We start from the raw sequence: 24,325 nt of genomic DNA on the forward strand, positions 1-24,325 counted from the left end.
ACAATACAAAACTTTTTTAAATTACACTCCCGAGTCCGTAAAAAATGTGAAATACACTCGAATGGATTTTTAAAGACAATAGCACTCTAGCGCGACTTTGTTTGACCAATTTCGAAATACATTATTTAAAATTAAATAAACTTATTGTTCGCACAAATACGATAGAATTTAAAAATATTTAGGTCTCTGAACTCACGATTTTTATATGTGTATTATTTATTTCACATTTGCGTCAACATATATATATATATATATATATTTTTAAAATACAACCTTATATAGTTGCTCCTACTTTATTTTGCCACTCTGGATTAGTTCCGCCAATTTGTTCTCTATAGAAGTAAGCTGTATTGTGGCGCACGCAAATCTAATATTGCGAATCTCTACCGTGCACTGTAACACCTCTCTTCGTTAAAATTGTATTATTAAAGTGTTGTTCTTGTAAAGTATATTTTTATTACAAAAACCATAAATTGTGTTATATAAGATAATGCGCTCGACCGTAGGGGGTCTTGTGAAAATTTATCGTTTCCATGGTACAAAAGTAATGCGACTTCATCTGTGGCCTTCGACGCTCGTGTGATTTCTTATCGACGTCGATTTAACATTTTTACGACGCCAATAATTTCAACAATCGAATCGCAAAGCTCATAAGAGCCTCCGGCTATTGATTTCTGTTCAGAAAATATTAAGACGATAACCACGTCCGCGCGCCGAATCGAACAAATTTAGTACAATCGCTAGGAGGAAACGTTTCCGCTTTCGAATTGGACATAATATTTTATTCGCTTCTTATATTTTTGCTAGCAAGCAGTAGCGGAACTGTTTATGCGGTATAATTATTGACCTACTCTGTCATATGTGAGTAGTAAAAATACGTTACATATATTCTATGGAGTTTTTAAAATTGTGGTTTAGAAAATTGATGATTTAATTAAAAAAATGATTAAAGCCTAAATTATTGCAGAAAAATTAATGAATTTTATATGTTTTCTTAAGCTAGAAGTATTTATGTACATGAAGTAATATTATTGTTTTTGTCAAATTTCAGTTTTTTTTTTATATTTAACAAATCCTAACAATTGGGTTGCCACAAAATATTCATACATGCAGTATAAATATCATAAAGAGTCCCCAACGACACATTGCATATATGAGACATGACATCATCTTGTTCAATTCAAGTTATATTTATAGTTTTTTATAAAAATATTGGATTAAATAATAGTAAACAGTTTTTATTCAATCATTCTTTGCGCTCTTTAAAAAATTAAATATGCTTCATAAATTATTTCTAGCCTTATCTCAAAAATATTATATACCAGCTGAAATTTTAAATTATCTTCTTACAGCTTAAGCCAGCAATTTTTAAACTGGGGCGAACTAGTTCAAAGGGTGCAAGAAAACTTTAACATTTAATCCTGTATTATAAATTTATTCATAATATTTTTAAAGAAACGGATATTTTTTAGACTGATTAAAAGAGAAAATACACTAATAATGAAGATGCTGCTGCTGCTGATCATTATAAATGGCTTGGAAAAACCAATGTGTCTGATTTAAACGACAAATTTGATTAGATATAATATAAAACAATGTGAATTTTATGATATTAAAACATTGAATAATCCACAGATTTTTTAAAATAAATTTTGATGAGTCTATTAAATCAAAGAAAAAAGTTTCTGACCTATGTGTTATAAAAGTATTTGAATAATATATTTTTTAATAAATTTCTCGTCAAAGAAAATGTAATAAAGAAAAAGAAAACTAAAATAAGCATAAAAAATTAATAGTAATATATTTTTTTTATTTAGGATATATTCTGTTTTAAACAACATTATATATATAAGCATAAGGATTTGTGGTTACATGTTTTATTAATCTTAGTTTCATTTATTCTCAGAATGAAATCCTTTGTAACGGTGTACACATTATTCCTTTCAATTGAATACTTTTAAAAGTTTGACTTTCAAAGAGAGCTAATACCTTATATATAATATAAACTTTACTATTTAATAATAAAATGATTTATTGGATACTGCTTATTCAAATGGAAACTCTATTTAAAATGTAAAAGTTAAATTTAATATTAAACTGGTATATATACCAGTTTATTATTAAGTTGAACTTATTTTATTTTAAATAGAGTTTCTATTTGAATAAGCAGTATTAAATAAATCAAATGTTAATATACACACTATCTAGTTTTTGTGGCTATAGCCACAAAATAGATAGTGGGTATATGAAATTTTTTTTATTGTTATATGTAAAAAAAATATTTTAATAATTATTTCATGTAATTAAGTTTTGTAAAAAATAATTGTAATTTATTAATATAAATACAACTTTTTGGCTCAACAAGGATAACTAAAACAATTAGCATTAAAACGTCACATTTTTGCTAATTTATTATTTTTAATTTATTTAATCCACTATTGTGAGATTCCTAGTGTTACTTTTCTCACTTCAAGCCCAGCTTCTGTGTTAAAGACAAGTTATAAAAATGCTTGATAAATAATATGTTACCAAAATATATAGTATGGTGGAAAAAGTAGTATTTTATAGCCAAGCTCATCGATTTGGAGAGTTAATCGTTAATTTTTCTTGAATAACACATTTCTTCATATTGATACTGAGCGAATTACAAATAACAGCACATGATATTTTTTTTGTGGTTTCCTTTTCTATTAAAATATGATTTAAATTAAATAAGTTTCATATAAATTCTAGTAGTTATTTTCACATTCACAAGGGAATATAATAAGAATATTTATATGAAATATTGACCTTTTATTTTAAAAGCAATTTTTAATGACCATATCATTACCAATATTTACAAGTTAAATGAATGGCTCTTTTACACTTTACAAATTAACAATTGTATATTTTCGCAACAGGCCAAAGCTATTTCACATCATCACGCCTCTCGATACATTTATGCGGTAATTAATTCCGCACTGGCGCGTCTGTTCAATATGGCAGGGATGGTGGTAAAATTATGGATACCACTTTAATGATAATATAAACCCATTATATTACAACAATATTATTAATGGCCCAGAGTGTCTCCGGTCGAATGGACTCGCGTAAATCAAATGCAGTGTTGAATTCCGAACGGACAATTGGACGGCGAGCACCAAAAAACTGACCTGATTGAAACCGGTCATAAAAATATGAATGAATTTTGTTCCAGCAGAAAATGGCGCTCCATTGTGGATGAACTATAAAAAATGAGTTATGTACAACAACGTGGAAGAGGTTTAATACTCGAATAAAATATTTTATTAGAATGTCGGCTGGGTGTCATAAGCGTCATTTTTTTGTAAAAAAGCAACATAATAAAAAGTCTTAAAATAAAATTAGTGCCAACTTATTAAAATATAGCTATAAAGAAAATTAGAATAATAATAATATTAAGAAATATAATATTTAAAGGCGACGCTTTAACAACAAGAGCTTTTTATTATTAGAATTAGTAAGCTTTGACCCTTTGACATTTTTCTTATTAATATCGAGTCGTTTTTCTTACTAAATAGAAACATAAATATAAGATTGCAAGATCCAGATTTAATGATTTGATACTGTTTCATACAAATTAACTATAAAACATACGGTATGTTTTTAATAATTGGTAAAAGTCAATATTGAGTCCAATTAAAAAAAATTAAAAAAAAAATTGCTTCGGAACAGACCAAATATTAATAATTAATATCGCAAGAAAAAAAGTTTTTTGATTGTTTTTGACAACGTAAAAATATATATTAGTTAAAATTGTTAAATGATATATTTATTAAAAATTATTGTTTTTATGTATATATGATATTAAAAGCTTATTTAAATGATTTGTTTTTTTTTCTTTTCAGAAGCAAAAGCGAGAATATTAGGTCCATCAGATATTTACGTCAAAGCGGGAAGTGCTGTCACGTTAACGTGTATGATCAGTCAGGGTCCTCATGATTTGGGTACTATATATTGGTATAAAGGTATGTATATGATATAATACAATATTTTTCACAAAAAAAGTAAACACTATGATTTAAGCAATTTAATACGTACAACAAAACTATACATCTGTATAAAGAGCTTTAATATTGTATATTTTTTATTCATATTCAACTTATTCCTAATATTTTTTATTTTTTTCGCAGCATAAAAGATTGAATTTATGAGCTAAAAAAAATATATACTTAAAAATACTTTGAAATCCCTTATAATTTTATTATTATTATTAAGTCAATTTTTTTTAATTAAATATATCAGGAACACTAATGGTATTACAAAAAATAATAAATCAAATTTATTTTTATAAAAAATCGTTGTTGCTGTACGAAACGTTTAAGGTATTGTTTCTCAACAGGGTTAAAGTGAAAAATATCAGAATTAAACGTGACCCTTGTAATTATGGCTTGGTGTGTTTCGAAAATTTCTTGTCTATAAATAACATTTTGGGAACCCACGACGAGAATAATGGTCTTGAACCTTCATGCTTAGATTAACGTGCCTTTCTCTACGTATACAACATTGTTAAGATAATTTTAAATATAATTAATATATATTTTTATATATATATATATATTAATAATAAAAACATTTACTTTCACTATCATAGAAAAACATTGTCTAAAAGGGTGTCTTGTATGGAATAGATATAAAAATACACATTATTTTCTTTAAGAATACATTTATATGATAAACTAAAATGATACGAAAGGTAAAATTATAATAATATTGCAATAAATACAATTTACAAAAGTTTATATTTGCTTATATTTAGATTTCAATATGATCTATACATATAACATTGAAATATTTGAAAAATCATTTCTTGTATATATTTCATAATATAATAATATTAAAAATAATAATATTTATAATCAAATGCAAAAGGTTATAAATATTTTTATTATTATTGGGTTTTGCGAATATATGTATATGATAATAAAGATAGTGATTTTAATTATATTAAAAAAATAACGATACAGTAAATATGAGTTGTAAATTGTCTTATAGTAATATTTAAGAATTTTTTTTTCTAAACATGCTAGTAAAGGTTTTATTTATCAAATTATATTATTTCAGGTACAGAATTAGTGGAAAGTCCACCGCAGCATCCAAACGATCTCTCGGAAACTGCTCGCGTCAGAGTGGATGCTGAGTGGACCGACGCTCTAACATCCAGAGTGAGAATTAGTAGGGCTCGATTATCTGATTCAGGCAATTACAGCTGCGTACCTACTTCGGCTGAAGGGGCCAGTGTCAACGTACACGTTATCAACGGTAAGTGCCTGTTACTTTATCTCGACTAAATTATACTCTTGTAAACAAACGTCGCTGGAGTGAGGTGCCAAAAAGCCGAAAAAAAAATCCCAGTAGCCGATCACCAACCACCGTGAGTTGAAAAAAGCTCTCGGCTCGATCCTCGCGACGCGTAAAAGAAGAAAAAACTTAAATTAGATTTTTCTTTCGCCTTGGCGAACAACCAAATTCTCATTTGGGTGTATACTCGTTCGAACTTTTTAAACATTTGGGTAAAATCCTTTCATTTACATAATAAGCACCCGAAAATGTATACTATTATATGAACACCGCCGAAAGAGGATAGGTAACAAGGTGTTTTTTTTTTACTCTTTATATAGTATGAACAACAAGGCATAATTGGTCAAGATACAAAGCTTAATGGTCAAGATACAAATTTTATATATCTTCACATAAAACATGTGTATTGATTCGAAAATCATAAAAAAAATTCCTTTGCTTTTTCAACACCATCTATTGATTGTTAAGGTTTTAGAGAATGGTTTTATTCTCAAAGTGTTTATCGTTGAAAACAGAAGCCTTTAATCTTCTTTCGTTGTAAATAATTTAAATCCTTATAACGCCTTTGCTATACAGAACAAAAAATAGCAAATAATTTAGCAGCCGTTTCTTCTTTCTCACGAATCACAGCTAGGCTTAATAAACCATGGCACAAAAACGGCAGCTTTACCAACCGAATAAAAAAATCACTTTGTTTTGTGAATATCCTCTGTACGTGTAAAAAAGCATTTTAAACAAGCAGCTTATCGAAATAAAATGTAGACCGTGTAATATTAAATCACACAGTGCAGGTAACCATTGATGCCATAGAAAATAAACTTAATATAAACATATGTTTTTTAAAGTTATTATCACATTATCGATAAAGCCATAATAGCTCTTTAAAAATATTGTGAAAAAAAATTTGTAACAGCAATGAGGCATCATTAGTTTTTAAAATGCATACCAAAATATACTTAAGATAGATATTGAAAATACATTTTAAAATATATATTTTATTATTAATAGAAATTTATGTACCATAGTTTAAAGGGCTTAACATAAGTCTTATTCTAAAACTTTTTTAAAGTTTTAAATATTTAGATATGGGTAAAAATACTCTTTTGTCTATTTCAATAATGCTTTTACAATGAATAAACGGATTAAAATGTATGTTAGTATCAGCTTTTAAATATCCACAAATTTAAGTGAGTCAAATTATTTAAATACAAGCGATCCGTAATCGCAATTATAATTAAACCAAATTCTTGATCCATCATAAATTCATACATACATGCAAAAATTTGATGAAAGATTTATTTAGAAAAAGCATACAAATATATCTTTATTCAAGGTTTGTATGAACGGATATTTTTGCGCAGGTTTTAAATAGTACCTTTGTTTTTTGTTTGTATAATAGTATGTATAAATATATTTTTTTTAGGGTCATATAGTACATCTGAGAATTTTTTAAATGTATGACATTTCATCCAATTAATGTTTTGATTTGGAATCGTACATAGTGCTATTGAGAAACTAAGATATTTTTATTTAGATCGAGCAAATAAAGTATTATTTATATTACATATATCTAAATACAGAGGTAATCTTAATTTAATTTAGATAATATACATATACAGTGGTTTGTGCCTTGACTCGCGAGTTTTATTCGTTCCTTGACGGAGCTTGTAACTCAAATTACTAGAATGTCAAATCAATTTTCCCCCCTGAAATAAATTGAAATAGGGAAAATTCAAATGGACTAATAGCAATTGGAATGCTACGTATATACATACTACCTAAATTAATGATAAATTTGTTTTTAAGTAACGCAATACATTTTTTTCCTTATATGTCGAGGCAAATTAAAAAAAAACTCATATGTCAAGTAACTCGTAAGTCAAGATTCCACTGTACTACATACAACACCAGAAAATACTTGATAAATTAGGAAATAGTTAAAATGTAAAAGATCATAATTAGTGATTATTATAAAATTTTATTTTCGATCGTTCATTACAGATCAGATTTTTCTTGATTTTTTTAATCTCAATGATGAATATCGTGACTATTTATTAGAATCACGTTATCTCATTTTTAGAGTATTTTTATTATTCAAAAATATTAATAAAATTACAAAGACTTATAAAGTATTATTATCGTATACAAATGCTTACAAACATAACTCTTTGTTATAAAAAATAACCAAAAGTCAAGATTGAATAATAATTGAGCTGTAAGTGTTTTAAACATTAAATTACTATAAATCTTAATTTTAATTATACCTGCAGAAAGAAGACTATTTTATTAGGATTATTTTATATTCCATATCCTCTATTACTCTTTTCATCCACTCTTGCTTCACTGATTTGCATAATTGAAAAAGTCGTTAAACAAACATAAAAAATTTAATGTTTATTTATAATTTAAAATTAAAAAATACAGTACCAGCCATCGGTAAAGTCCACAGCTGCACAAAAATATGAGAAATTTATGAAATTTCCGCAATTACAGTATGATTTTTTCTTTGTTACTTTGCTAGTTAGCTATATAATCAAGGCTATGGCTTTTATAAATATTATGAAAATAAGAACACACGGCATATCTGGGCTGCAGATAATGCAGCGAGAAATCGTTGATACACTAATATTTAAGAAATAATACACAACTGTGTTTTTATATATTGGTATATTTTTAGTGTTCTTAGAAATTTCAAATTGCAAATATATACGAATAGTAAAAAAGGTAAATATATTAGCTAATTAACTATTTAAGAACTTGGATATTCTATTTATAACTAAGCAAACAATTTTAATAATCAATTTCCAGTTTTTAGATAACGAACAAAAAAATATTTGTTAACCTTTTAAACTATTTTTCACAAAAATTTACCATGTCAACAATAGTTTAAAATCTTTATTTATGTTTTTTAATTATTTTTTTAAATACTTAAGTTACCTTTAAAAAAAACAATTATTTTGAAGACGCAATATGTTACATACTAATAAAAAAAGACTTTATTTTAATTGTTTTAACACAATATTCAATTATGTTAAAATTGTTCACTAATGATGTGGATCTATTTGGGCCATATTATTGAACGTTCATGATTATTATATTATTAATTATGTTTCTGTACAAACTAATTATTTCTGTATGATTTTTTTCTGTATGGAGTAAGTTAAATTTAAATAATAAATGGTTCAGTGCAAGCAACTAAACGGTATATAATGCTTGTTGATTGAGCTAAATTCTGAAAAGATGCAATTGTAATAATATTTTTTATATATTTCAGATTTGTAAAGTAATCTGTTTTTTTTCTAATCCACAGGAGAACATCCCGCAGCGATGCAGCACGGTAATAAGAACACAGCGTCTCTCACAACGCTGTCTGTGAATCTCATTATATCACTGCATTGTTCCATAGCTTGCCTTTTTACTTCGATACTAAAAACTCGTGTGAGCTGAAATATCGAGAAAACCAATATATAATTCGACATTCAATTACTGTATTTTGTACAAGCGTTCGCGTGAAGCGAATAAAAAAAACATTTTAATATTATGTAAAATATATTAATACCTAAAAAACGTGTTAAAAACAAAATGGTTATATATGAAAATTTAAGGTGCGAACATAATCATGAAATAAGGACGAAACTTTTGTGATAATTTAAACTGAATAAGTAGTATTGATTTTATTAATTATTTATTATTGTAATATGTTTGTTCATTTGCAGGGAGAGGAAATACGCTATTAATAAATATATGTACATGTATGTGTATAAGAAGATATTTTGTTTAGCTGGTAATGGTGAAATTGAAGTGTTTTCAATAAGAAAAAACACATTTGTAAATAATAAATAAATAAAAATCTTTTTTACTATAAATTAGTATAAAAATAATAAAGGAAACACTTTAATTGTATGTATACAGAATTAAAGTTTGCCTATATTATTTATATTAAATATGGACGTAATCAATAAGTTCTTCTTTCTAAACCTGGACCAACCATATAAGTTTTGTAATTTGTTAAAAATACTTTATTTTAAATTTTTAATTGTATAAATATATTTAATATTTTATCTTTTCATATAAAGTTTTATTTTTTTATTTGTAACAGAGGAACCGTATGTTGGACATACTTATAAATTGGATTATATTTATTGTATAAGTATATTATGTAAAAGTATATAAAAAAATAATAACATGTTGAGATTTTTAGTTTTTATTTCAATAGAAAACTTTTATGTACTCAATTATAAATTTTAAACGCACAACCTACAAATATATGCAATAAATATTGTTTATACTATACTACTACTGTTATTATTTTTATAAATTTAGGTAAGAATGACGAACATTTTATAGTTTAAAAAGAATAATTATAATCATACTAAAAAAATATTTATAAACATCTATTAGATTTTTTTATCTTAAACTACACAGAACTGTATTCTTAGATTATGTTAAACTATGTTCCGTTTAACATTTTTAACATAGAAATATGCTAATAAATTGTCTAATGTTTAGATTTATTTTATTTTCAACAATCAATGCTGTCATTTTGGTTTTATTCGGCATGTGTATTAATATATTTTCGTTGAATCTTTTTAAGATTGTTAGTATTAATTTATGTAAATTTAAATTGTACATATGTAAATATTATTAGGTTTAATCGTAGATGATACTCTGTATGAAAAATGAAAAAATAAATAATTTAGAAAATAATTAGTATTTATATTTTATCGAGAGTCCCTGGTTTGAATGACTTGGTCTCAAAAGTCGAAGAATTTTTGGTAGGTATTTATACTGACAATTTATACAGCTTAGTTCCGCCTTGTAACGATATCGTTTTTCACGATAAACAGGAAGTAAGTATTTTTAAGGACACCCAAGAGGCCTATAGGGGTTGTTACTCGAAAATTTTCGAGGTGGCTCTACAACCGAAATATACTTTTGTTTCATACAATAAAGATGCTTCATAAAGGTATTAAACAACAAAATAAAATTATTCTGTGCAAAAAAGTAATTAATATAAACTGCTGTTTTACATCATACGGGTTTTTTTAATAAATATTATATTTTTATTTTTACAATCTGCTTTAACATTCAAGTCACGGTTGCCAAACCCATCTTTTATTCTTTGCGAATACTTATTGGTAATTTAGTTCGGTTTTGTTTTGTTTCGCTTCACCGCTCATTTGTATTGTGCAGTGTTTTCTGAAACATTTTTATAAAATCGAATTACGTTATTTATGATATATTGTATTTATTTAGTTTAACCTATATTTTAAAGTTATTTATTTTCGACACAGTATAGAAGATAAGCATTTTAATTTTATACCTATAGAATTTATTTAAATACGGGTGGCATATGGCACTGAATATAAATTAAGTATATATACTTTAGTGTTTCAATTTTTATCGTGTCTATGAGATTGGAGTTTATAAATATTTTACAATTATAATTTCGATCGATTTTCACAGATTAACTTCACCTAGATTTTATAATGAATAATTAAATTAAGGTCCTACATATTGAGTATTAATTTTTTTTAATGATGAGCTATTTCAGCCCATTGAAAATACATTTATGTATTTTAAAAAAAAAATTTGAATCCCACAAATCAAACAGTCTAGTGCCAGACCAAGGAATAAGTGGATGAATTGGTCGAGGAGCATTGGAACATGCTACGAGAGTGCATTTAAATAAGAGTATAGGAGGATTGGAGAGTGCTGGTGAGGTACAGATGCGGTGAAAATAACTTGTAATGATTCATAAACCCAACAAAGAATAATAAGCTTTTGTGTTTTGAGCAACTGGCCTTCTTTCAGTGGTTGCATGAAGCTCATGAGTTTCAGTTCAATGGCTATGACTTATCGGATATCACTTTAGTACACTGCTAAGCCTGACCTCCTACCTAAGCTGTCGCGAGTGACAGCTACAGTCGGGTTAACTGGCACTAGGCTATCGATAGTCTCCAGCATCACTAATTAATTTAAGTAGAGGAATAAGGGATATGACGGATAAAATGGCGAAGAAGTCACGCTTCACGTACATAAAAATTACATGTTTACCCTTCGTCACAGCTGCTAGAATAAAATATATAAAATATTTATATTTATAAAGATCTAGACACACTTAAAAACTGATTAAAAGCATTACTAACGTAATAACGATATTATTTCGTATCAAATTAAATAAAAATCAATTACAAAAATTATTTTTAGTTTTATTACAAGAAGTTACTTTTAAACCTTATATTTAATTTAATTAATGAATTATGATATACACATATGTCAAAGTTATTAGATTAAAAGTAGCAATGTCAGTTTTCCAATACTTTCATTTAGCCTATATTCCTATTGTTAAAATACACAAAAAACAGTTTATTTTTCGACCCTTTCATTCATTCAACTTTTAGCGTTATAACTCATATCCTTTTCATCGCAACAATGGATAATCTGCTTGCAAAAAAATATGAATCTGTGAGAAAATACTGACACAAGAGCAGGTGAACCATTTTTATATGTCTAAAGAAAGAGAGAGAGAATACATATTCGAAAATAGCTCACATCTCATTACAAGGTTATCCAATAAATCACGGCTGAATTAAGGTAGCCGATGATGTATGGGGTAAATTGAGCAAAAAAATAGTCGGCGAGCGGGAAACAGCGGAGGCTGATGTGAATAAATGAAGTGGTCCGATTGTATTTAGGCTCGTGAAAAATAGGGCATAATAATAGTGGTACCCTAGTTGTCGAAGTCATTGCTTGCGGTTATTGCTGAGTATTTTTTTCCAAAGCGATTTTCGTCTCCGTACAATCAATCAGCGCCAGTCAACGGCACATGGCCACTGGCGAAGCTCACTCGCGTGAAAATTTCGCTTGCCACCGACAAAAAAACAGTGTGTACTGAATCGACGACAGCTAGTATACATGCTTGTGTATATGTGCACAAATTTTTGGGGTACATGTGTGTGTATACATACTTATGCGCGTGTCTATGCGGCCGTATAGGCCGTAAAACTCTCGTGGCGAATATTTGATCGAGCGTGACGCGTGTAACCTAATATTCTGTAATGTCCGATGTTAGGGAATTGGCAAACATAAACGCTAGACCTACTTTGAAAAATAAGAGATAAATAAAGGATTAGGTTAAAATTTAACTGTAAAAACTGTGATTTTTGTATAAAATTTTTAATAGATAATAATGATTATAATTAACGCAAATTTGAAGCAGTTATAATAAGTCTGGAGCAGAACGTTTTCAATTCTCAAAATTTCTCGGAAATCGTTCGTACAAGTAAATTTATCGTTTCAACGAATGATATTTCAAACGAGGTTTGTATGTCTAACAATTTAAACACACAACTTCCTGTGAAACTATTAGATTTATTGCAGCATGCATGTTTGCTTTGTGCGAGATGTGTCAAACAATTATTACAACAATTCAATCGTATTAATAATACTCACAGTTAAATTAGGCGAAATATTATTATATAATAATAATAATACTTATTAATGAAAATCATAGTTCATTTTCGAATAAGTAACGATATTTTAAAGAATATTCACCGACGATATTTATAAAAACATATCATGAAACAACCATAAAATAATACAGCTGACTTGATTTTTTTTCTAACTGTATTTTTTTATTTATTAAAACAAATATTTTTAGAAATATAATGACACTGTAAGGTACCATTTTATTCTTGATAATCCGTAACATGCGTCAACACCGAAAATACAGTTTTTATCTATGTTGACTTGACATTAAAAAAAATACAAATGCAAGCTTTATATGTATTGTTTTTTTATTATATAGGCTTGGCCATAATAATGGGGCATCATAATAAAAGTGATATATCTTGAAAAATCGTGAAAATATAAATAAAAAACTGATCGATGTTGTGTTTATTGATTCAAACTTATTTTTAATAGTTAGTAGGCCCGCCCTTAGCATTAATACAGCTGCAACCTTTTTTGCATACTGTTAACAAATGACTTGTAGGTGGACGGAGACAATTTTCTCCATTCCATCTGCAATTTTTTTTGTACCTCAATTTTGGATTTTCAATTGTGTTGAGCAACCTTTTATCGTCTGGTGACTGTGCAGGCAATTCTAAAAGCAGCAAACTCTTTGATGCAAACTATCCTCTGCTTTTTAACGAAGTATGGCACAGATCGTTTTTTTTTTGCTGAAATCAGATGGTTGCAGATACGATATGGACTACGATGATCCGTTCTATATATGAGAATAGCTATTTAAATTATTGGCTTTCAACATTATTTTAATTGAGAATATTGCAAAGACACATTTTATTTTTAATGTGTGTAAAAATAATATAATTAAAAATAAATATTTTAGTATTGTGTAGTTTTCAATAATAATTATTTTATTGTACTTTTTATTTCTTTTAATTTTTACATAGTTGGTAAAGCTCTAAGCTTTATTTATAACACAAAAATGTATTTCAAGTAATATTAATAATTATATATAATTTTCAGTTATTAATAATATTAATTAATACAATTAATATTAAACTCAATTACAATTAATATTAATACAATTAATATTATATTTATAATATAACATAGATTATATTGTTGATTATAAAAAATTACAATTGAACTAAAGTTTTACCAAAAAATATTGAAAAAAAAATCCAGTAAAAAATTAACAGGTGATATTCTATGCATATTTAACGCATTTTGTTTAATTTAAAAATATGTGTATAATTCTAAACCATACAAGAATAAATAAATAAGCAATAATATATTATAATAAATAATACAACAGAATCAGATCACTTAATTTTTATTATGCTAAAATATTTATAATAAAATGAGACATATTCTGAAATAATTAACTGAAACATTTAATTAAAAAAAAAATAACGACTCAGTTCGTTTCTCAAAGATATTTTAATGATATGTATTTTATACTAATGTAAAAATAAACTTTAATTATAATATTGTAAGATAAAAAAATAGATGTTTTTTATACTATATATATATATGTTACTGCAAAAAATAATAAAATAAAACTATGTATTTTATATTTTTATGTATATTACAAGAAACAACTTATTTTCTGTAAGTCTTTTACAGTTTCATATTAAACATTTATTCAAACTTTGAATCCAAAAGCGCCATTATCTAAATATATAGTATATACTCGTATGTAAATGTGTAAATATATGCATTTTATCTATGCTTAAATTTCCCTAATATTTTATGAATGTATCTTTGAGCAAACAGAATGTTTATACACATGAAAAATATAAATATTTCTAAGTAGTAAAATATTAGAAATAAGAAGTTCAAAAAATTATAAGATGTGTTTTCAAACAATACTGTTGTTAGATTATTATAGAATTTCTATATTCAAATAGTAAGGTTAGCCATTATTTCATCTCATAAAAATTCATTTTTATTGTTTTTGCCCCATCCATGTCGTCGTACAACGTTCCCGAGAACTCTGAATACACTTGATGAATACGTATTGCTCGGAATGTGTATATTTAAACCTTGGATAGTGTAGATTGAAAGTTGTAGTGGTTGCGTGAAAAAAGACGCCAAAAGCCGAACTCGATACGTGATTGCAATACTCAATGCGAGCTTTTTCGTCAAACAATTTGCTCACAGCGAAAATTCACGAATTCGTAGTACTGTTGGGAATATTGTGCCTTTCTTTGCGATTTTAAATAATTATGAATCTTACACGCCTTCTACTTCTAGCGAAAATACATTATTCACCTTCAATATATAATAAATTATTTATATAGAATCCAAAAATTGTAGAACCCTAATATATTTTTATATAATATATAAAACAAATTTATTTTTAAAAAAATCCATATTTTATCATTTAAAATAATATTGAATTACTACTTTAAATTCAGTGGGATTAAGTTCTTTGTATTACAACAGATGATTCAAGATAATTAATAAAAAAAAAAATTATTTGATTTGTTATACAATGTATTGAATTTTTACTTTTATAACCTTACAATGTTCATACAATGTAGTTTATAAATATAAATTTACTTAGTAAAAAAATATCGAAAACAGACACCCACACCACGTTAAAATTTAGGATATAATTTAGCATATTGCAAGACTAAGCTGCTATTTCTTTAAAAGAAAATATAACGTAAAATTTTTATGTTTTATGTATAAAATCTTTTGATTTTATATTCCATTACTGCATTGCTAAAACATACACCTTACTACATATTTTTTTATATATTTAAAGTAATTTTTAAGGACTAATACAGGTATAAAATTAATATAATTTTTTTTTCATAATATAGAGTCCACTCCAACGAGCTATATTTATCAGATCAACTCTTCCCCATCTACCAGTAAAAAGTCTAGTGCTATACTTATTAACATAGTTTATTTACACTCTTTGTGAAATTTTTGAATGGTAAAAACTTATTTTTGATAATTTTTCTTGCAAAGAAATAGTTTAAAAAAAATGATAAATATAATATTAACACAAAGTACAATATGTATATACCGTTTAGTCACAAAGTATATATACATATATAACGTTTTATATACATTTACAATTGTTCTTGTGAAGTAAACGGTGCAAGTGTAATTAAAATTTGATGGGAAAGTTTGGAAAACACTTTCAACAATGACACAAACCAATGCTAAAATAAACATTCACTTCAGTGGGAGTTGGCGTGTTAGTTTTGAACATGTTGTATAAATACATAACAGTGAAATATTGTTTTTATTTACTCAACCGCACAAATTTAAACTTGTATCTATACAAATAAATACAAACTGTGTTCAGCAATTAATACCTAATATTTGTAAAATAAATGCGAGCAATTAGTTTGAGATAAATAATAATAAAATCAGCTCTAAATAAAGAATACAATAAAGAGCAGAAGAGTAAATAAAGTTTAAACGCTATTCCCAGGAAGTTCTTAATGTTAGCGTACCACTTTGTATTGAGATTATTTAAAAAATATATATTCCGTAATTCAATTATCGACGACCCCAAACTTTTGTGTCGAATTTATCCGATTTTTCAACACAACTCTGCTAAAAAGGTTTTTTTTAAATAATTTTAATTAAAAAATACCGTTGCGAATCTAAAGCAAATGCGAAACAAAGTTTTTTACAACAATCGTCCAAAATGGAGTTTAGTACGGCTTTTTTCCAATCCGATGTTGGTTAATTGTTTGAACAATGAGAAGGTGTACGAGCGCAAAGCTTTCCAAAGTTTCGTCGGGAGCTTAGGACCATAAGTTGGCGCCGACCACCTGCTCCCTAGACAACGGACCCAAATGCAATCACAACTTTTTATCCCTACAGATTGTTGTTGGGATAAAGCAGAAAAAACAAGTCGCAGAAGCGGAGAATGAGGAAAAAACGCACTGCGACCTCTGCAGTGTCTATTGTATCTCTTTGCAAGACATTAAGGTTGCGGTGCATGTTTCACTATCGCATGTACTGATTACAATCAAAATAAACGACTCTTGGGTTCTAATAAAACTATTGAGAGACTCCCAGTGGCGTATATACCTAAGATGTTATCAAGCTACCGTCGTCGGTTGTTGATCAAAGCTAAAAAATATATAATAATTTTTAATAACTTAGCTATTAGCTAAGAAAAAATATCAGTATATTTAGTACATTACAAAAAAATTAAAAACAATTTAATTTGATCAACATCCATAATAAAATAAAAATAGTATATAACGAAACCTAACAGTTTTGAAATAAATTATAGAAAGCTTTAATAAAAGGTTTATATAATGTGTACAGAATTATGTCAACAAAAAGTGCAACAAGTGCAGTAATAATAAGATGAAAAACATTCGATAAACCATTAAAATTTAAAGACACTCTTTCTCAAGCTTTATTGATAGCATATAAAGTACTAATACATGAACTTTTACTTTTTGCGGATTCTTTGGCAATAAAAGTTTATATATCAGTCCAGGACTGGAATCGTATCTAGGCTTTGCAGACAGTACAACTTTAGTTTAGATATTTTATCACTTTCATAATCACTTTAACTTTTAGTTTTAATAACTTAGAGGCCAATCAAAAGTCAATTTAAAGAGCCGTCTACTCCGCAGAGTCGATCCAAGGAAAATGACGATGCATCAAAGTTGCAAGTGTAAACTCTATCCGACTAAATAAATGTTAACAAACAGTTTTTATTATGATTATTATTATGTATCAGATTAAATATATCAATCCAATAAAAATACACAATATATAAAAATAATGCCTCAAAGTATATTATATTTTAACAATAGAGTATGGTAATAGTTAAAGCGTAAAGTATCAATTGTTTATGTGTTTAATGATTTATTATTAATTAATTAAATATTTGTGTTGTGAATTTTCACACTGATCCGACCTAATAGTAAAAGAGAAATCGCTGTAGCCCAGATAGAGCATCCGAATGCAATCGTGTTTTTTATCTGTACAGATTGTTGTGGAGATAAAGTACCAAAAAACGAGAAGCAAGAAGTTCGGAATGGGCAAAAAACGCACCGCGACCTCCTGCAATGTCTATTGCTTCCCTTGGCACGCCATTTATTGGTACAATATATGCGCCAACTTCCGCTGCACTAGCGACGTCCAGAATTAATGGCTTAATATAAAACGACATAATTAAAATAGGATGCTAGTGTGTTTCCAAGTTGCTACGAAAAGGTGACGTCTCGCCAAGTTTACGGCAAATTATGCAATAAAAACGAGAGAGCGAAAGCGCATGAATTAAACTTATACAATAATATCTCGTTACTCGTTTTCGCAGCCAGGTCGTGTTACGTTTTCAACCCGTTTGCATTTATAAACTTTAGTGTATGAAACAGACTCTATGTTGCTTTATAAATTATTATCGTAATGCTTTTGAATATGTCGCTTTCTAGTGAGTATGAAATGAGCAATCAAAAGTTGCAAAACATTTTGATTGTAATTCACTGCTGCAGAAATAAAAGATTAAACAATCCAAAAATATTAAGTTAAAATTAAATAATTTATTCAATATTATTAACCTTACATTTTGTTTCGTTTAATTTGCGATGAATTATAAAAACCACTAATGTTGATAGACGAAATGTTTTTATGCTATGCAAATAGCAATACCTCCATAAAGAAATATCAAATACAATAAAAACAATTATAACAGAATTATTTTAAAATCTATTCTTAATTTTGAAAAAATATTCGCCTTTGATATCGTGGTTTTTAAAAATATTAGAAAACATTTTTATTATTTATTATATTAAAATATACTTTTAAAATTGGAGTTCACTTTTAAAATTCTGTACAAATTTTTTATTATAATAATATAAAGACTAATGATGTAATTAGTGTTTTTTTTGCTTAAATAAAACATTTTATTGTTATAGTGGGTATCATATTTTTATACAATTGTATATATGTATATATGTAAATGTGATGTGCTAGTATTAAATCCTTAGTGTGAGAGTCTAAATTCTACGAGCCTAGAATATCCCAAAACACACAAATTTTAAACACGCATCATTTTCAGAAGATGCGGGTTTTAACTTTGGCAATTACATACATTGCTTTAACAAAACACAATAGTGCTTATTTAAAGCTTTACTGAAATAACCCAGATAATTAAATAATAATAACAATTACGCATTGTGCTTATGTTTTATTCTATGAAAATTAAAAAAATTTAATTATTTCGCATATCATTTTTAAACGCTTAGACGCTGGTTTTATTTATATTAAAGTCAACAAATAATTATTGCGAGTTTATGCATCTTTGATATTAAAATAAATCCGCGACCCTTAATTTAGCCATTAAAATTAAAACTAATTTTATGACTTATATTCTAGATATATTATGGTTTCATTTTTCAACCAATATCTACTAATCGTTGTAGGTTTATAGAGTAAATTTTAAATTAAAATTCACATTAAGAAAAATGTAATCCTCGTTGCAAAATTACAAAATAAATTTTTTAAAAGTTTCAAAGAACACGTGTACAAAATCATGTAGTGGATTAGCATATCGTATACTTATGCTTATGGTTATGTGCTGTATAAAGTAAGGCGGTGATGCTAATGCGATAAGTTCAGGTGTAGTCTAAATTTGTTTCTGAAGCAATTTTTTCTCGGTTAAAAAAGTTTTCCAACGAGGAGTATCAGTCAAAAAGCGAGGGTTTGTTCGAGCTAATTCTTCGGCAGTTAGAGGACAAACGCCGAATAATCACAGAAAGCGCATAGATGGTGCCAGATGATACCCGGTTTTCGGGACAGTCGCAGCTTACCAAGTGATGAATGACTTACTTTCGGATGGTGAAGGGAAAAAACAACACTGCGAATCGGGGTTTTGCTAAACTTACTTGCTATCCGTGAAAGGAATGCCTGCGCACTATTAATCATTATATGAGTGAGCGCGCATTATGAAATAGCATTTTTCTTTTCTCTCTCTCTCCCGCTCACTTCTTCTCTTTCACTACCCAAGAAAATGTGCTAGCCGAAAAATAAATGACGGTGTCAAGTGTTATTTTGTTTACGTATATATCGCGCGATTCCCGCGGGTCCAAATCATACAACGCGCCCAAATAGGATTAGTCTAATAAATCATGTCGCGGATCCCGTGACGCCTTTCATATTTTCAAATTTTGAACGACAAGTATTACGAGAGAGACCCCCGCCTGAAAAAAACCCTCCCGACTAATGCATCCTCGTTTCACAGGAACTGGTTGGCAGCTGTTGCTTTTACCAGATAAAAAAATACATACCGAAAACGTACGCATTAAACTTAATATCTTGTTTTCGGAATACGTAACGTGCGCGCGTTTTGGTTTACGTATGCTTTTTTGTACAGTGAAGGATTATTGCTTATATTTCAGGGATTAACAGGTTTTGTGATATTTTAGTTAAACTAAAAACGTACAAAACCGAGCTTAGGTAAAACTTTTTTATCTATATCGTATATAAATACACATGTATGTATATAAGATAAGCGCGACAAAAGTAATCTATGGTGAAGTAAAAATAATAAAAATACGCTATCCTGTTATAATAGTCTTAAAAAAATGACCTAGACAAAACATGGCCTACTCAAAAATATGGATTTTGTGTGTCATATTGAATGATCGTTTTTCATCACAGTCAATAACGCGAGTTTAGGGTTTGAGACAATGACCTTTTTGAATGTGGTCATCTGTGTATGATCGCTACATTTACATGATTCAAATATTGTCATGATCACCTATTTAAGAAGAAAGCGTGCTATTTTTAAGCTTTTCAAATAATTTTGTCTTTGTATTTCTATGTAGTAAAACGATGCGTAGAATCTTATATAACGAGTTTTTTCATCAATAAGAACAGCGACTGTTTTCTATAAGATATTATTTTAAAGGGTAGAAAATATAACTGGCAAACTATAAAAATATTTTTTTTAGTAAAAAAAAACAATTTTTATTTAATAAATAAAGTGAATCGAGATGTTTAGAATGTTTTCTATGCTACGTTAATTTTATTTTTGTTACATAATGTTGAAATAGCGTAATCCGTACGGTATTGGGTTGTAACCTAGAGCCCATGGGTTCAAGTCACGGAAGCAAACTCAATTTTTATTTTTTAAAACGGATTAAAGCTGCAAAGTGAGATATTTTGATTATAAATTAAAATACACGTCTAGTGGTTATTACTTACTTGTTAGTACTTAATATGTCTGATTGACTTATCCAGTTTGTACAGAGTTATCCCATTGTAACGCATTAGGCTTACGCCTATCAAGTCACAACAGTAGATAAAAATAAAATATATATATAAAATAAAATATTGCAAAATAAAATGTATTTGTATTTGTGAATTATAAATTTGGAAAGTAGTTTAATTACTGACGTAAATATGTGTCATTTTGATTGACGATTTTAAGAATTAAATAAATCAATTGCAGTTGAAAATGTATATTATATAAATAAATTTACATGACTGAAAATAAACGATAGTCTGAAAATAAAATGTTCAAAACTATATTATATCATATATTCACTAAAACATCTCAAACAATTGCTTTAATAATAGAACATAATCTGCTTTCTATAAATTAGCTCTAAACTCATAATCTGCTTGCCATAAATCAGTTGTTCTTTATGATACATAATATAAAAAATAAACAAAGCACTGCTCTTACTGTCTTTCTGTCTAGAAAGTTTGTTTTTTATTTGAAATGAAATTAAGAAGTCGTTAAATAATTATATTATGGTTTGTGTGGAAACATAAAAAAATATTTCTTTATCTTTTCCGATTTTTTCAAAGACTATGAATTGATATAAAAATCAAGAATGTAAAAGTTTGTGCTTTGTTATATAATTTAATTAATAGATAGGTTTTACTGCTAGAAACATATATTTAGGGTCCGTATCACCATTTGATTGCCCCTACCGTAATTTTGGATTAAAGAGTTGTTGTAGATCTTATTTTCTAACGCAAATAACTGTCTTTGGTCGAACGAAAACATTATGCCGCATAACTTTGATGTAAACACGGACGGTGATTCACGTAGCTGATTTCCTCCGTTCCTCACTCGACGAAAGTTTGGTTAAGAAATTTCTAAGCGGATGTGGAGACGTGAGGGCGTCTGAATTGTGAACCCGAGCAGTCGAAGGATAAACTTTCTTTTTACTATTTTCGCTATATCCGTGAATCACTGGAATAATATTTAAAAAAGTAGGTTAAGCAAGTAGTTGTAGTAGTACAAACCAAGGCATTTGTGAAAACATATGTATGTGCACGTGTGTCGAGTGTTATTTTGAGGACATTCGCACATGTCCCAAATTTGGGCTTGCGAAAATAAAATAATAACAATTTGGAGAACGGGGCGGTTACGGAATAAAATGCTTACACGGAAGGGTTGGAAAGAACGCTGACGGGAATACTCCACAGCGCAGATACAACACCAGATGGACTTGGTTTAAATTTTCTGCGGTTAGCGTCCTGGTCGTGCGGTAGCAGCAGTGCACCATTACTGTGACCGAAACGAAATCAAAGTTCAACGAAAATATTCATGAACGCGAACAGGGAACGGTGCCAAAAAAATTAATGCTTCCTGTGAAAATACACTGTCTTTATTACTTAAAAAAATGTATTATCCTAATAAAATTAGGGATATAACCTATATATAATTTTAAGAAATAATACAAAAACACTAAATTTATTACTCAGCTTCGTCCGTATTTAACTCCAATACATAGAAGTGATTTCGATATTTCGTTCAAGCTTTTTAAAAAAATCTATAAAAAAAGCATTCCTAACTGTCAGTTAAAACACTTGTTCTGTTTATTATTTATTATTTGTTAATATGTTGAATTACCAATTAAAGTCTACCTAAAAAGACAGATCACTGGAATTGAAAAGAGATAAAATAAACACCTTTATATATATCTATATAATAAGCCTGTAAGAATTGAGTTTCAAATAAATATCAGTGTTTTTTAATTTATATCGTGTCTGAGAGTTCAAAATTAGTGATTATTATATAATCACTAATTTTTAATTTAATTGGATCATCACAGATTTGGTTTACCTAGATTTTCTAATCTCACGGATGAATATCGTGGTGATTAATTAAAATCAAGCTTGATCGTACATATCTGGTATTAAAACTTCTCTAATAATGAGCTAATACAGCTCGTAGAGAATATCTTATATGTATTAAAAATAAAATAAAATAAAATAAAACTATAATTTTGATTGATCATCACAAATTAGGTTTTGCTAGATTTTTCTAATCTCATGGATAAATATCGTGATGAATATTTAAACCAAAATCGATTTAGGTCGTGCATCTTCTGATTTTAAGCAATAATAATAGTTTATTTTTAAGAGAAAAGACCTCGTTGTAATTTATTGGGATAGTATGTATAATAATATAATATGGCTTGTTATGTTGTAATGGAAGACTTACAATAAATAAATATGATCAGTATATTTTCCTCAATGAAATGTGCGTTTCTTTGTGCGTGCTCCTTTCAATTATTATTTATTTCGACTAATGCAACTCTTAGAAAAATGCAGATGCTGTAAAAATCTGGGCTATCGAAATATTTTTAATCAAAGCTTCGAACATTTTATACTAATGAATACATAACTAGACCGAAAGATAGAAGAAGCTTATATCTTCGAAATCAAATTTAATTTTGTATTATTAAAATTAATATAATCACTTTAAAGTGACGAGAGTTTCATATAAAAACGACGTTTATTTTAGGATTACCTAATGTATAATATAATATAATATAGCATAAATTAAATAAAAATAAATTTTGCGTATCGGATTTATTTATATAAAAATGGCATAAAAATAACTTTTTTATTCGTTTTTTATAATAACTTCCTAAAAAATGTAATAAACATTAAGTTTAACGGTAACATATTCAACAAATTCGTAAACATGCGTGTAAAAGCAAATAAGTTTAGTGACCGCTTCTTCCTTACTCACAATAATGTTAATTATTTAGGGTAATATTTTATTACAAACTCGAGGTAGAAATATTATTAAAATTTTGTTAAAAAAATTTAGCATTCTGTTAATTATTAAAAGCATTATGTTTAATTGTTTTGAATAGTTTTTAAATTACAAGGAATGTACCATATACACAAAATAATATATATACAAAAATATTACATCTAACTATTTCGAAAAATATCTTCCCATTCATCAGTCAAAGCAAGTTATGTAGCTACAAGTTTAATTTCTAAGCAAATTAAATAGGATGAATATAATATAAAATGTCAAAAAATAACGTCCTTCAAATTAACAGATTAAATTGAAAATTTTTTTATTTAAATATGAATGCTATTTTCAGTTATAGTTTATAAATTATGATCAACTATACAACTAGTTTTAATGACACATCTCTTAATGAAATTGTTTTATATTCTAAAAAAACATGATCTGTATAAATAAATTTAAATTGTATACTAATCAATAAGATACAAATTGACAAATATTAATATTTTGGTTGGATTTGAACCTAGGTCTTTG

General features: G+C 27.5%; 1 protein-coding gene across 1 annotated transcript in view; it reads left to right on the forward strand.

Annotated features, from left to right (window-relative positions):
• The window catches only part of LOC148226501 (zwei Ig domain protein zig-8-like), a 301,938-nt gene extending 292,642 nt beyond the window's left edge, over positions 1-9,296 (forward strand). Inside the window, exons 6-8 of the mRNA XM_088203567.1 lie at positions 3,867-3,986; positions 5,083-5,280; positions 8,630-9,296. Coding sequence (XP_088059693.1) covers positions 3,867-3,986; positions 5,083-5,280; positions 8,630-8,766 — 455 coding nt within the window. The 3' untranslated portion in view covers positions 8,767-9,296. The remainder of the gene's footprint in view (positions 1-3,866; positions 3,987-5,082; positions 5,281-8,629) is intronic.
• The last annotated feature ends 15,029 nt before the right edge of the window (positions 9,297-24,325 follow it).

This window comes from Plectrocnemia conspersa, unplaced genomic scaffold (genome assembly GCF_051122295.1).
Source record: "Plectrocnemia conspersa isolate PC_06_02 unplaced genomic scaffold, ASM5112229v1 ptg000014l, whole genome shotgun sequence".
NCBI lineage: Eukaryota > Metazoa > Arthropoda > Insecta > Trichoptera > Polycentropodidae > Plectrocnemia > Plectrocnemia conspersa.